The sequence below is a fragment of the Halichondria panicea genome, chromosome 17 (genome assembly GCF_963675165.1).
Source record: "Halichondria panicea chromosome 17, odHalPani1.1, whole genome shotgun sequence".
NCBI classification, from domain to species: domain Eukaryota; kingdom Metazoa; phylum Porifera; class Demospongiae; order Suberitida; family Halichondriidae; genus Halichondria; species Halichondria panicea.
The window spans coordinates 240001-251164 of record NC_087393.1 but is presented as its reverse complement, the minus strand read 5'-3'; the positions used below and the strand labels follow the sequence as shown (position 1 = coordinate 251164).

General features: G+C 46.9%; 1 protein-coding gene across 3 annotated transcripts in view; it reads left to right on the top strand.

Annotated features, from left to right (window-relative positions):
- The first annotated feature begins 50 nt into the window (after positions 1-50).
- The window catches only part of LOC135351866 (plectin-like), a 13928-nt gene continuing 2814 nt past the window's right edge, over positions 51-11164 (top strand). For 2 of the 3 annotated variants that reach the window (XM_064550971.1, XM_064550972.1), the window contains exons 1-18: positions 51-314; positions 580-679; positions 917-1066; positions 1267-1491; positions 1791-3470; positions 3612-3767; positions 4336-4632; positions 4778-5056; positions 5183-5380; positions 5562-5753; positions 6078-6383; positions 6435-6581; positions 6705-6788; positions 6966-7049; positions 7330-8391; positions 8621-8923; positions 9497-9694; positions 9798-10028. In XM_064550971.1, the coding sequence (XP_064407041.1) occupies positions 187-314; positions 580-679; positions 917-1066; positions 1267-1491; positions 1791-3470; positions 3612-3767; positions 4336-4632; positions 4778-5056; positions 5183-5380; positions 5562-5753; positions 6078-6383; positions 6435-6581; positions 6705-6788; positions 6966-7049; positions 7330-8391; positions 8621-8923; positions 9497-9694; positions 9798-10028 (5820 nt within the window). In that variant the 5' untranslated portion in view covers positions 51-186. The remainder of the gene's footprint in view (positions 315-579; positions 680-916; positions 1067-1266; positions 1492-1790; positions 3471-3611; positions 3768-4335; positions 4633-4777; positions 5057-5182; positions 5381-5561; positions 5754-6077; positions 6384-6434; positions 6582-6704; positions 6789-6965; positions 7050-7329; positions 8392-8620; positions 8924-9496; positions 9695-9797; positions 10029-11164) is intronic. The other variant, XM_064550973.1, reaches the window with a different exon arrangement.

Below are 11164 nucleotides of genomic sequence, written 5' to 3'. Positions count from 1 at the left end.
CACCATGTGGTGAGCGTGAGCCCCGCCCCCTTTACTATAGAGGCGTGGTAACACTAACCTCAACAATAAATTACACACGTGAATCTTGATGATCTTTGAAGACCAAGTTGCTTTCATATACAAAAGCTTTCTCTGTACTACAAGCTAATCATCACGCTCGCGTAGAAGCCTCTACAGTCGCTAAGGATGTCTGGAGATGGGGGTCAGGACTCGTGGGACGAGGGTCCTGGTACGCCCTCCCTGGCCTCGAGTCCAGTGGGATCACACACAGGCAGTCAGACACACGGAGAAGAGGAGATCATGTCTGAGTTCAGGTGTGGAGGGGTGGGGCTGTGGATCCTAACAATACGTTGTCCAGACATTGTTATTTTAGACAGTGTAATTAGGATAATTATAATTATGCTCGAGATTAATATTGGGGGTTTATTACGTTGTGTGTGTTGTAGAGAAGCGTTGATCTTTCACACAGCACTTAGCTGTGTAGACGTACATGTGATTGTACAAGCTACATGTGTTTAACGTTGCATGTTACTGTACATGACGTCCACACACCACACACACGCCCACACACACACACAGGGAGTTGTATCGCAGCGTGGAGACGAGCACAATGTACAGCTACTCAACCTCAATTGACAGTCTGGAGCTAAGTGGATACGAAGACGTGGAGAAACTCAAGGTGGGGTCAGTAGAAGGTGTGGTCAATAGGACCTGTTAATTAAGGATGGGTGATAATTCTTGCAATGCATGTTGGTACATTTTGTAGCGTAGCAATGGCGTACAAAATTAACTAGTTTTGGCTATTTCTTAGAAAATGTGAAAGTTGCCTATCACCCCCTCCACTACCACACACACACTACACCCTCACTACACACACACCACCCCCTCACCACTCACACACACCACCCCCTGACAGGAACGACTCCACTCTCTGAAGAGGTACGTGTTTGAGTTGAAGGAGAGCTACGATGAGCTGTTGAGAGCGTTCAGTTTATTGGAGACCGGGGCCAAGCAGAGGGTGGGGCAACTGGAGGCGGAGCTCTCTGATAAGATCAGCCAGACCAAGGTGAACTAACGTCAATATTGCTTGTAAGGTTTTTGTGGAAGCCTTTTGTAGATGTCTTATTGATGAATGTGTTTAATAGCAACTCAAGGTGTAAATCAGATCATCATTACGCGTCGAAATCCACAAATTCAAAAGCCTTGAATTTGTTTTTCCCCCCCAAAATTCTGCTGATTGTGACATACTGATTGCATAACCCACAGGAGGTGTGCAACCAGGTGGCCTCCCTCCAAGCCCAGCTGAGTGAAGCACAGGCCCAGATCGTGCAGGCACACGTAACCAACGATCAGCTGTCTACTGAGAACTCTGAGCTAGTTGGACAAAATGACCACCTCCTCCAGCGAGCCAGAGATGGAGAGGTGAGAGGGGAGGACCTGAGGCATCTCTTGAGGATCATCTCTGAGGGTGTGGCAGAGGGCAATCTAAAGGTGTGGTCTCGTACCGTGTGCACATGTACAGTACGTAGTCGCCTCTGTAGTCTGTGCAATGTACAGTCATTATTTGTAACTGTAGTGTTTATGTTATTAGAGCTAGCCACTAGCCACTAGATGTTAGCTAGCCACTAGATGTTAGTTAGCCACTAGATGTTAGCTAGCCACTAGATGTTAGCTAGCCACTAGATGTTAGCTAGCCACTAGATGTTAGCTAGCCACTAGATGTTAGTTAGCCACTAGATGTTAGTTCGATGCAATAATTATAGATATATTGTACCACTGATCTTGTGCAGCTCTCCCAAATGGTCCTCCGTAGTCAGAGCCCTCCTTTCCCAACCAACGACCTCATCGTTAGTAACTCAACAGAGGCTCTACCTGCTCCTGAGAAGCCTTTACGCGCTCATAAGAAACCTTTACCCGCTCACGAGAAGCCACTAAATGTTCTACCTACTCACGAGAAACCTGTACACACTCTACCTGGTCATGAGCAGCCTCTGAACGTTCTACCTGGTCATGAGCAGCCTCTGAACGTTCTACCTGGTCACGAGAAACCTGTACACGCTCTACCTGGTCATGAGCAGCCTCTACACACTCTACCTGGTCATGAGCAACCTCTTCTGTACGCTCTACCTGATCATGAGCAGCCTCTACACGCTCTACCTGGTCATGAGAAACCTGTACACACTCTACCTGGTCATGAGCAGCCTCTGAACGTTCTACCTGGTCATGAGCAGCCTCTGAACGTTCTACCTGGTCACGAGAAACCTGTACACGCTCTACCTGGTCATGAGCAGCCTCTACACACTCTACCTGGTCATGAGCAGCCTCTTCTGTACGCTCTACCTGATCATGAGCAGCCTCTACACGCTCTACCTGGTCATGAGAAACCTGTACACACTCTACCTGGTCATGAGCAGCCTCTGAACGCTCTACCTGGTCATGAGCAGCCTCTGAACGCTCTACCTGATCATAAGCAGCCTCTACACGCTCTATCTGCTCACGAAAAACCTTTACACACTCTACCTGGTCATGAGAAGCCTTTACCCGCTCTACCTGGTCATGAGCAGCCTCTGAACGCTCTACCTGGTCATGAGCAGCCTCTACACACTCTACCTGGTCATGAGCAGCCTCTTCTTTACGCTCTACCTGGTCATGAGCAGCCTCTGAACGCTCTACCTGGTCACGAGCAGCCTCTTCTTTACGCTCTACCTGGTCATGAGCAGCCTCTGCACGCTCTACCTGGTCACGAGCAGCCTCTTCTGTACGCTCTACCTGGTCATGAGCAGCCTCTGAACGCTCAGCCTCTACACGCTCTACCTGTTCATGAGAAACCTCTGCACGCTCTACCTGGTCATGAGCAGCCTCTTCTATACGTTTTACCTGGTCATGAGCAGCCTCTGAACGTTCTACCTGTTCATGAGAAACCTCTGCACGCTCTACCTGGTCATGATAAGCCTCTTCTGTACGCTCTACCTGGTCATGAGCAGCCTCTGCACGCTCTACCTGGTCATGAGAAACCTCTGCACACTCTACCTGGTCATGAGCAGCCTTTACCGGTTCTACCTGGTCATGAGCAGCCTCTGAACGCTCTACCTGGTCACGAGCAGCCTCTACACGCTCTACCTGTTCATGAGAAGCCTCTGAACGCTCTACCTGGTCATGAGCAGCCTATAAATGCTCTACCTGGTCATGAGCAGCCTCTAAATGCTCTACCCTTTACAGCGACTTTGGTTGAATCTCCCACCACTCATAGTCCTCTTCACATTAGAGTAGCTTCTCCATCGTCATCACTGTTGGACAATGAGCTGGCTACATTGAGAGGGGAGTTAGAGACACATCTAGCCGAGCTGCAGCGTGTGAAGGATGAGTTGACAGCTGCTAGGATTGAGAGGGAGTCCAGTGTGGAGGAACTGGGGGACTCTCAGAGGGAACTGGAGAACACTCGTGAGGAGAGGGACCAGCTCCACCTGCAGGTACACACACGGGTGGGACTACTACTATAGAACTAATGATTACATTTACATATTCTCCAAATTATTGTAGTTGTTTCTGTATGCATACACGTTGGTCCTAGTATTATAATTATTTCCTGACCTTGAATGTCCCCCCTACAGTTGTCAGAGGCCCAGGAAGGTGTGTCTAGTCTACAAGCAGATGTGGCCTCCCTCACTGAACAACTAAGAGAGGCACTGGAGAAGCAAGCATCACTCAGCCAAGAGCTGCTGGGAACACAAGAGGCCATGGAGCTCTACCAGACCACTGCCAAACAGGTGTGTGTAATGAGAAGCCACAGATGCTTGCATTCTCTGTGTGTGTGCTAGGAGATTAAACACACTGTTTATACATGTAATCAGGGATGTGCCCACACTGGTCAATGGTTCGGGGACTCTTTCAGCTGCCATAACTTGAATTCCGTGGGTCCAATATCAACGATTTTATGATTTTCTTAAAGCTTAGAAAGAAATAGTGTCATCAAAGTTCATATTTGAGAAATAAAAAATATTTACCATTTTGGCCATACCATGGATAATAGCCCATGGTCCAAGGGCGAAAAATGACAAATTATGGCTCCGACGAAATTTTGGATTTAAATACATTATTTGAAAGGTCTCTTCCTAAGCTTTCAAAAAATCATAAAATTTTTGATATCGGATCAACGGTACTCAAGTTATGGCTGTATTAGCTTAATAATAATATTCAGTACTGTCTCTAATATAATTACTACACACTCATGTGTAGGAGGTGGAGCATCGGGACCAGGAACTGGCGCACACACACACACACACACACACACACACACACACACACACACACACACACACACACACTCTTGTGTAGGAGGTGGAGCATCGGGACCAGGAACTGGCACAGTTGACAGTAGAACTCTCCACATTAGAGCAACGCAGGCAGTCACTGGAGACACAAGTGGAACAATCACAATCCCACGTGACCTCACTGGAGAGTGCACGGCAACAAGCACAAGATGAGGTCGTATCGCTACAGGACGAAGTTCAAAGGTTAGAAGAGTCTGTCCATGACTCGTCTATTGAAGAGGAGGGGCTACAGGAGACACTGGCCGAGAAGGGGGAGGAGCTGGAGGCAGTAAAGGAAGAGAAAAATACCATCGAGAAACAGGTACAGTGTGCAGCTGAACGTTATCAAAAGCTTATAGTACGTATTATAGTATTTTATAGTCAATAAAAATTATGGTTGTGTGGTTGTTCACTCCCACTGGCACCCACACACACACCCACTCACCCACACACACACACACACACAGCTGGGCGAGAAGTTGACGGAGCTCCAGGATCAGATTGCCCTCACCCAGACCCTGAAGGCAGATAATGCTAGCCAGGCCGGGGACTATCAGAAGAGACTAGCTGCATTGCAAGGACTCCAGACTCAATGCAGAGAGGAGGCGGATGAGCTCCACTCTCTACTAGCGAGCAGGGAAGGAGAACTGTCTCGTATGATCACTGCACTCAAGGTGGCAGCTGCTCAGATAGCCGCTCTAGATGGAAAGGGCGGGGCAACCACACCCACTGCCGTTAGCGAGGAGGTGAGTTACATGTACATGTCCATATAATAGTTAAGTGTAGATCAATACTTACTGTTTTTATAATTATTATACTTAATTTAAAGGCTTGTGCTAATTATTAACATACACTGTATATGCATTATTCAGCTTTCCCAGTGTGAGGAGGCGTGTCAGTCCCTGGAGGTGGAGCTAGCAGACCATCGTAAGAAGTGGGAGGAGTCAATGATGACTGCAGAGCAGCACAGAGCTATCATCGATCAACTGACGGCAAAACAAGCAGGTCTTGAAGAGGAGGTCACAAAGAGAGAGGAGAGGGTTGCAGAGCTGGAGGCACTGCTAGCTGAGGTACAATCATGTAACAGTGTGCTCAAGTACAGATCACATGACTGCATGTACATGTATAATAATCATGTGAACTGAGTATCTGCTGTTTTGTACTATTGCTGTTTCGTTGCCATAGTTTCATGTACACGTCATGTATACATACATGTATAAGCTCTCTTGTTGTGTTGTCCCTCCCCTCCAGGTGAATGCATCTCGTGCCTCCATGGTCCAGTCGGTGGGTGACTTCGAGAAGAGTTTGGATGGATTAAGAGAAGAGCTGAGCTCCACACGAGGTCAATACCAGCAAGCTTGTCAAGAGATGGCCTCCCTCAGAGATGAACTAACTGGTTCCACCCACGCTCTGGAGGAGAAAGAACAACTGCTCTTGACTGAGGTGAGGATTAGTACATGTAGCTGGGATATTATCATTGGTACATGCATGTACAGTCATGTATAGGTACATGTACATGCATGTACAGTCATGTATAAGTACATGTACATGCATGTACAGTCAGTGTTCCAGGCTGCCCTGAATGTTGTTACCATGCAATCATACTGTTCATTGCACATTACTTTAGTGATACATGCATCCTCTGAGAACTCATTCAGATGAGCCAACCAGCTATAAAATAATACTATAATATTCATGTAGCTGTGTTTTATCAGTGTGGTGTGCAGCTGTTAATTCTCACCCACACATACACTGATTATATAACAGGTCCAGAAACGCGAAGTTCTTATTCAGACTCTAGAGACGGAGGAGCAAGGCTTGAAGGCGCAAAGTCAAGAGTGTACCGAACGTGCTGACATTGCAGAGAAAGCTCGCGACGCCCTCCAGCAGGAGTACGATCGTGTGGCTGTGGACCTCGTGACCTGTGAGGGGGTGGTGGGCGAGTTGGAGAGGCGTGTGGAAGAAGTGGAGGCGACCGGACACGATGAAGTGGAGAGGTGCCAGCAAGTCATTGAAAATCTCAAATCAAAGCTACAGCAATCACAGGAACAATATCAGGCCTCTCAAGAACAGGTAAAGGGTCATCACATACTCTTGTCGTTGACGACCATTACCTTATTGCAGGTTGGCAGCACAGAGGATGCACTGGATGCAATGCAAGCCAAACATGCTCTACTGTTGGAGCAGCTATTAGCGCGTGAGGAAGTGTTGAGACAGCTGGAGGAGAGGACGTCCACACTCGAGCTACAGCACCAGGAGGCACTCGATCATGTAAGTGTGTGGGTGTGTGTGTGTGGGTATATGGGTGTGTGTGTGTGTGTGTGTGCGCGTGTGTGTGGGTGTGCATCTGTGTTGAAAATTGTTCTAAAATGGTGTCCTCTCATGCACGCACAGGTTGGTAGGGAGCAGGATCTTGTGGAAGCGTTGCAAGAAGAGCTAGCCTCATCACAAGGTCTGAGCGACGGACTACAACTTGAAGTGAGGCCTCTACTAGTGATAGCCTAGGAACTGGCAAACTATAATATGGAATCAGTGTGATATGGAATCGTGTGATTTATTTATTTTTGTGTCAATTTCTATAATTTTGCTAAATATTGTATTTTTCTATTCATTGATTGATTGATTGATAATTGTTTTTTTGCTGGCAATGTTCAGGTGTCAGAATGTGAGCATGAGCTCCAGGAGTTGCAGGAGAGCTTGTATACCAGTCAGCAAGACAGAGCTGCCCTACAAGACGAGGTGGGTGTGGTCAAGATCACATGATATTCATATGTGGTGGAGGGGGTTATTATTAATGTTTACTGTTTTGAAAATTATACTCCCTAATTAAGTGAACAATGGGAATAGCGTGTAATTAACTTATCTCTAATTCCTGGCACTAGGTGATGTCAGTTCCCATTATTTTATCTGTCAGGCTTTCTTTGAAGCACATGACATCACTGGAACTATGGTTGTAATGTGGTGGAATCAATGCTCTGCAATGTCTTCCACTTAACGATATCATTATTCTCTTTAACAGGTCAACAACTTAACCCAAGAGTTGGCGGGTGTTGAGGAGCACCTCACTACAGAGAGGCAACGCAGTGCCAGTCTGAGTGAGAACAGCGAGGCAGCTGTACAGGGCGTCCGTGAAGAGGTCGGGGGTCTGCGGACGTCACTGGTAGCCTTACAGTCAGAGAGGGAGCTACTAGAACACACAGTCAGTGAGCAGAAGGCTGCACTGGAGGCCTCACAGTCAGAGAGGGAGCTACTGGAACATACAGTCAGTGAGCAGAGAGCTGCACTGGTAGGCTTACAGTCAGAGAGGGAGCTACTAGAACACACAGTCAGTGAGCAGAAGGCTGAGTTGGAGGCCTCACAGTCAGAGAAGGAGCTACTGGAACAGACAGTCAGTGAGCAAAGGGCTGCACTGGTAGCCTCACAGTCAGAGAAGGAGCTACTAGAACACACAGTCAGTGAGCAGAAGGCTGCACTGGTAGCCTCACAGTCAGAGATGGAGCTACTGGAACAGACAGTCAGTGAGCAGAGAGCTGAGTTGGAGGCCTCACAGTCAGAGATGGAGCTACTGGAACAGACGGTCAGTGAGCAGAGGGCTGAGTTGGAGGCCTCACAGTCAGAGAAGGAGCTACTAGAACACACAGTCAGTGAGCAGAGGGCTGAGTTGGAGGCCTCACAGTCAGAGAAGGAGCTACTAGAACACACTGTCAGTGAGCAGAAAGCTGCACTGGTAGCCTCACAGTCAGAGAAGGAGCTACTGGAACAGACAGTCGGTGAGCAGAGGGCTGCACTGGTAGCCTCACAGTCAGAGAGGGAGCTACTAGAACACACAGTCAGTGAGCAAAGGGCTGAGTTGGAGGCCTCACAGTCAGAGATGGAGCTACTGGAACAGACAGTCAGTGAGCAGAGGGCTGAGTTGGAGGCCTCACAGTCAGAGAAGGAGCTACTGGAACAGACAGTCAGTGAGCAGACGGCTGAGTTGGAGGAGCTAAAATTGAGGGTATCTGATCTAGAGTTACACAAAGAGAGCCTCCTCTTCCAGTCCACCACTAACGAGGGCACCATCACTAGCTTGAAGAGTCAGGTGAGACAATGGCAAGGTCATATGACATGTTTTTTATCAGTGTTTCTGGGACCTCTACTTTTACTAGGCTGCTTGTGATATAATTACTACTTTACCCATAGCAATCATGATTGTACATGTATGATTATACGTTAAATAGAGCATCTTTGAATGGCCATCTATCTTCCACACCCACCCACACACACCCACACCACACACCCACCCACACCACACACCCACCCACACACAGTTGTCTGCCTTGGAGAGTACACTACAGGATACAGAAACAAGATGTGCTGCTCTGGAGACAGACCTCGCCTCTAGCCACGCCCACGAAGACTTGCTAACGTCCCAACTAGAAGCAGCCACTGAAACGCTTGAAGACAACAAACTATCGAAAACTCTGTTAGAGGAGGTGGGCTCTGAGAGACTGAGTGAGATCACAGTGCTACAACGACAGCTGGAGGAGGAACGAGTGAAGGAGGGAATGGTGCGGGAACTAGGCGAACAGATCACATGCTTGGAGAGCCAGCTCACAGGACTACAGGGCAAGGTCAGTAGCTACAATGTACATCTAGTGTCAATCCTGATAGAGGCCTCACTGCAAGTACGCTCTTCACTCTGTAGGAAAGGTTGAGTGCTTTTGTCTAGACAGATGCATGTTGCTATGGTACTACTATATAATGGTACTACATACTCGTGCTTGCTAATGCTTTCCCATCCTCCACTTACACGTTGTATGGGTAATATACACGGAGTACTAGCTTCATTGAAAAGGCATCTTAATAATTCATATTTGAGCATTTCATTAGCTTACAAATTACAATCAGCTTTTATAATAGCATCTCAGCCAGCTGGTGCACTCCCACTAGGAACACTGCCAAAGCATATTTGTCAGCCTAATTGTGTGACTATATACTGCTCTAGTTGTGTGGGTGCCTGTTGCTGCTGGATCAAAGCCCTCCCAAGTTGTCCTATTAGCAGTTACACACCAGGTTACCCTGTCAGCCAAAGACCATTATCCACCCACTCCCTAGCACTTATAAATTATATTCTGTCCACACACACGCACACACATACACACTGCCCACACACACACACACCGCCCCCACACACACACACACAGTACAATTTGGCCAATGAAAGAGCTTTAGAAGCTGACAGAGCTTGTGTTTCCATGGAAACTACCAACACCCAACAACAACTGCACATTTCCCAGCTTGATCTTGAACTCTCAAAGTTCAAAGGTCATGAAACGGAAGCAGACAGTCTAAGAGATCACATTATGGACATGGAGGAGCAGTTAGCACGTCTCCATACTGAGGTGAGTCACATGACTGTCATGTGATTTCTCTATAATTTTATGGTTTTGGCATATCTTGTGTTAAAATTACTGCATTAATTACTAGTTCCTCTCTGTTCTTCAGCTGGAGGTTACAAAGGACGAGTGTCTGTCGTTGCAAGCTCAGCATCGCTCAGCACAGGAGAAGGAGGCGCACTGGTCCCGGGAGTTGGCAGAGACAACAAACCAGCTGCGTCTAGCTGAGGAGAGGGTGGGCTCGTTAGAGAGAGAGGGGCGTGGCAAGGAGGGACGTGTTGTAGAGCTTGAAGCACGTCTGGACTGTGCCCAGCAGCTGGGAGCTGTCAGACAAGAGGAGGTAGGTATAGTCTAGCCTAGTGGGTCGGGCCACTCGGTACTGGTTACTAGGGTAATAGATTAATTTGATAATGAAACATAGTCCTCGGAGGATGTGCCCACACTGGTTTGGTACTAACCACCTCTAGGCAAAAATAACCATCTCTTAGGACTAGTTGACCACATAAAAGAGGCAAATTTGTGTGTTTTGAATTAGATTGAAATAGCCATCACTTGGAAGATTGGCACATCACTGTTTATGGTTAGACCACTGTGTGTCGGTTGCCATGGCGTAGATGTACATGTAACTTGATAGCGAAACTGACGTGTACTAGCGGACAGCTGCTAGTGTTGACAACGGTATGCGCGTGTGTGATACTTGATATGGCAAAGAAAGGTGATCAGAATGTGATTGCATGATGTTATTACAGAACCTCATTAAGAGCCTTTTGTGTTCGTATCTCGGAATTTGCTGCTTATGGGACGGCTCATTTCAACAGAAATACAACACTAGCTAACTTGTGCACACGTAACGTATCATGTGTTTATATCAGTGATTGCTTAAGTTTAATTCTCGGAGAAAAAAAGCATAAGCTATTATTGGATGGTTTCTGAAATGGGCGTGTTTTGATAACTTGATTGTCCGTGCAATTCTCAATTATAATTATCCTTTGAAATCGATTAGTATAGGACTTGTGAAATTGCCAGTATTTTATCTTGGGCTACAATTGGATTGCTTTTAATAGCAGTTTTCTTACGAGTATACTTTGTTGTTTAAGTGTAACATAACGATTAATGTACACATCACACACACACACGCATAGCATTGTGAATATCTTGTTACTTTTGTTTGGGTCAAGAATTTAAATTGAACTGCATCTGTTTGTCAACTTTGTGCTCTGAGTGGCTAGTGTTGTCTTACTTGTGTATAGTGGGAGGCCACCACTTCAAAGCAGCCGATCTTATAGGTTAACCAGATTCATGTCAATCTTCCCTCATCACAATAACTAGCTATAGAGGTGTTCTCTTTCAAACACCTTTCCCTGGCCATATTCATTACCTGGCCTGGGCCTTCTCATATGAATATTGGCATTTAACAAGAAACTAGTCTCATTATAATAAAGACAGTACTGTATGTATAGTGTGTGTGTGTGTGTT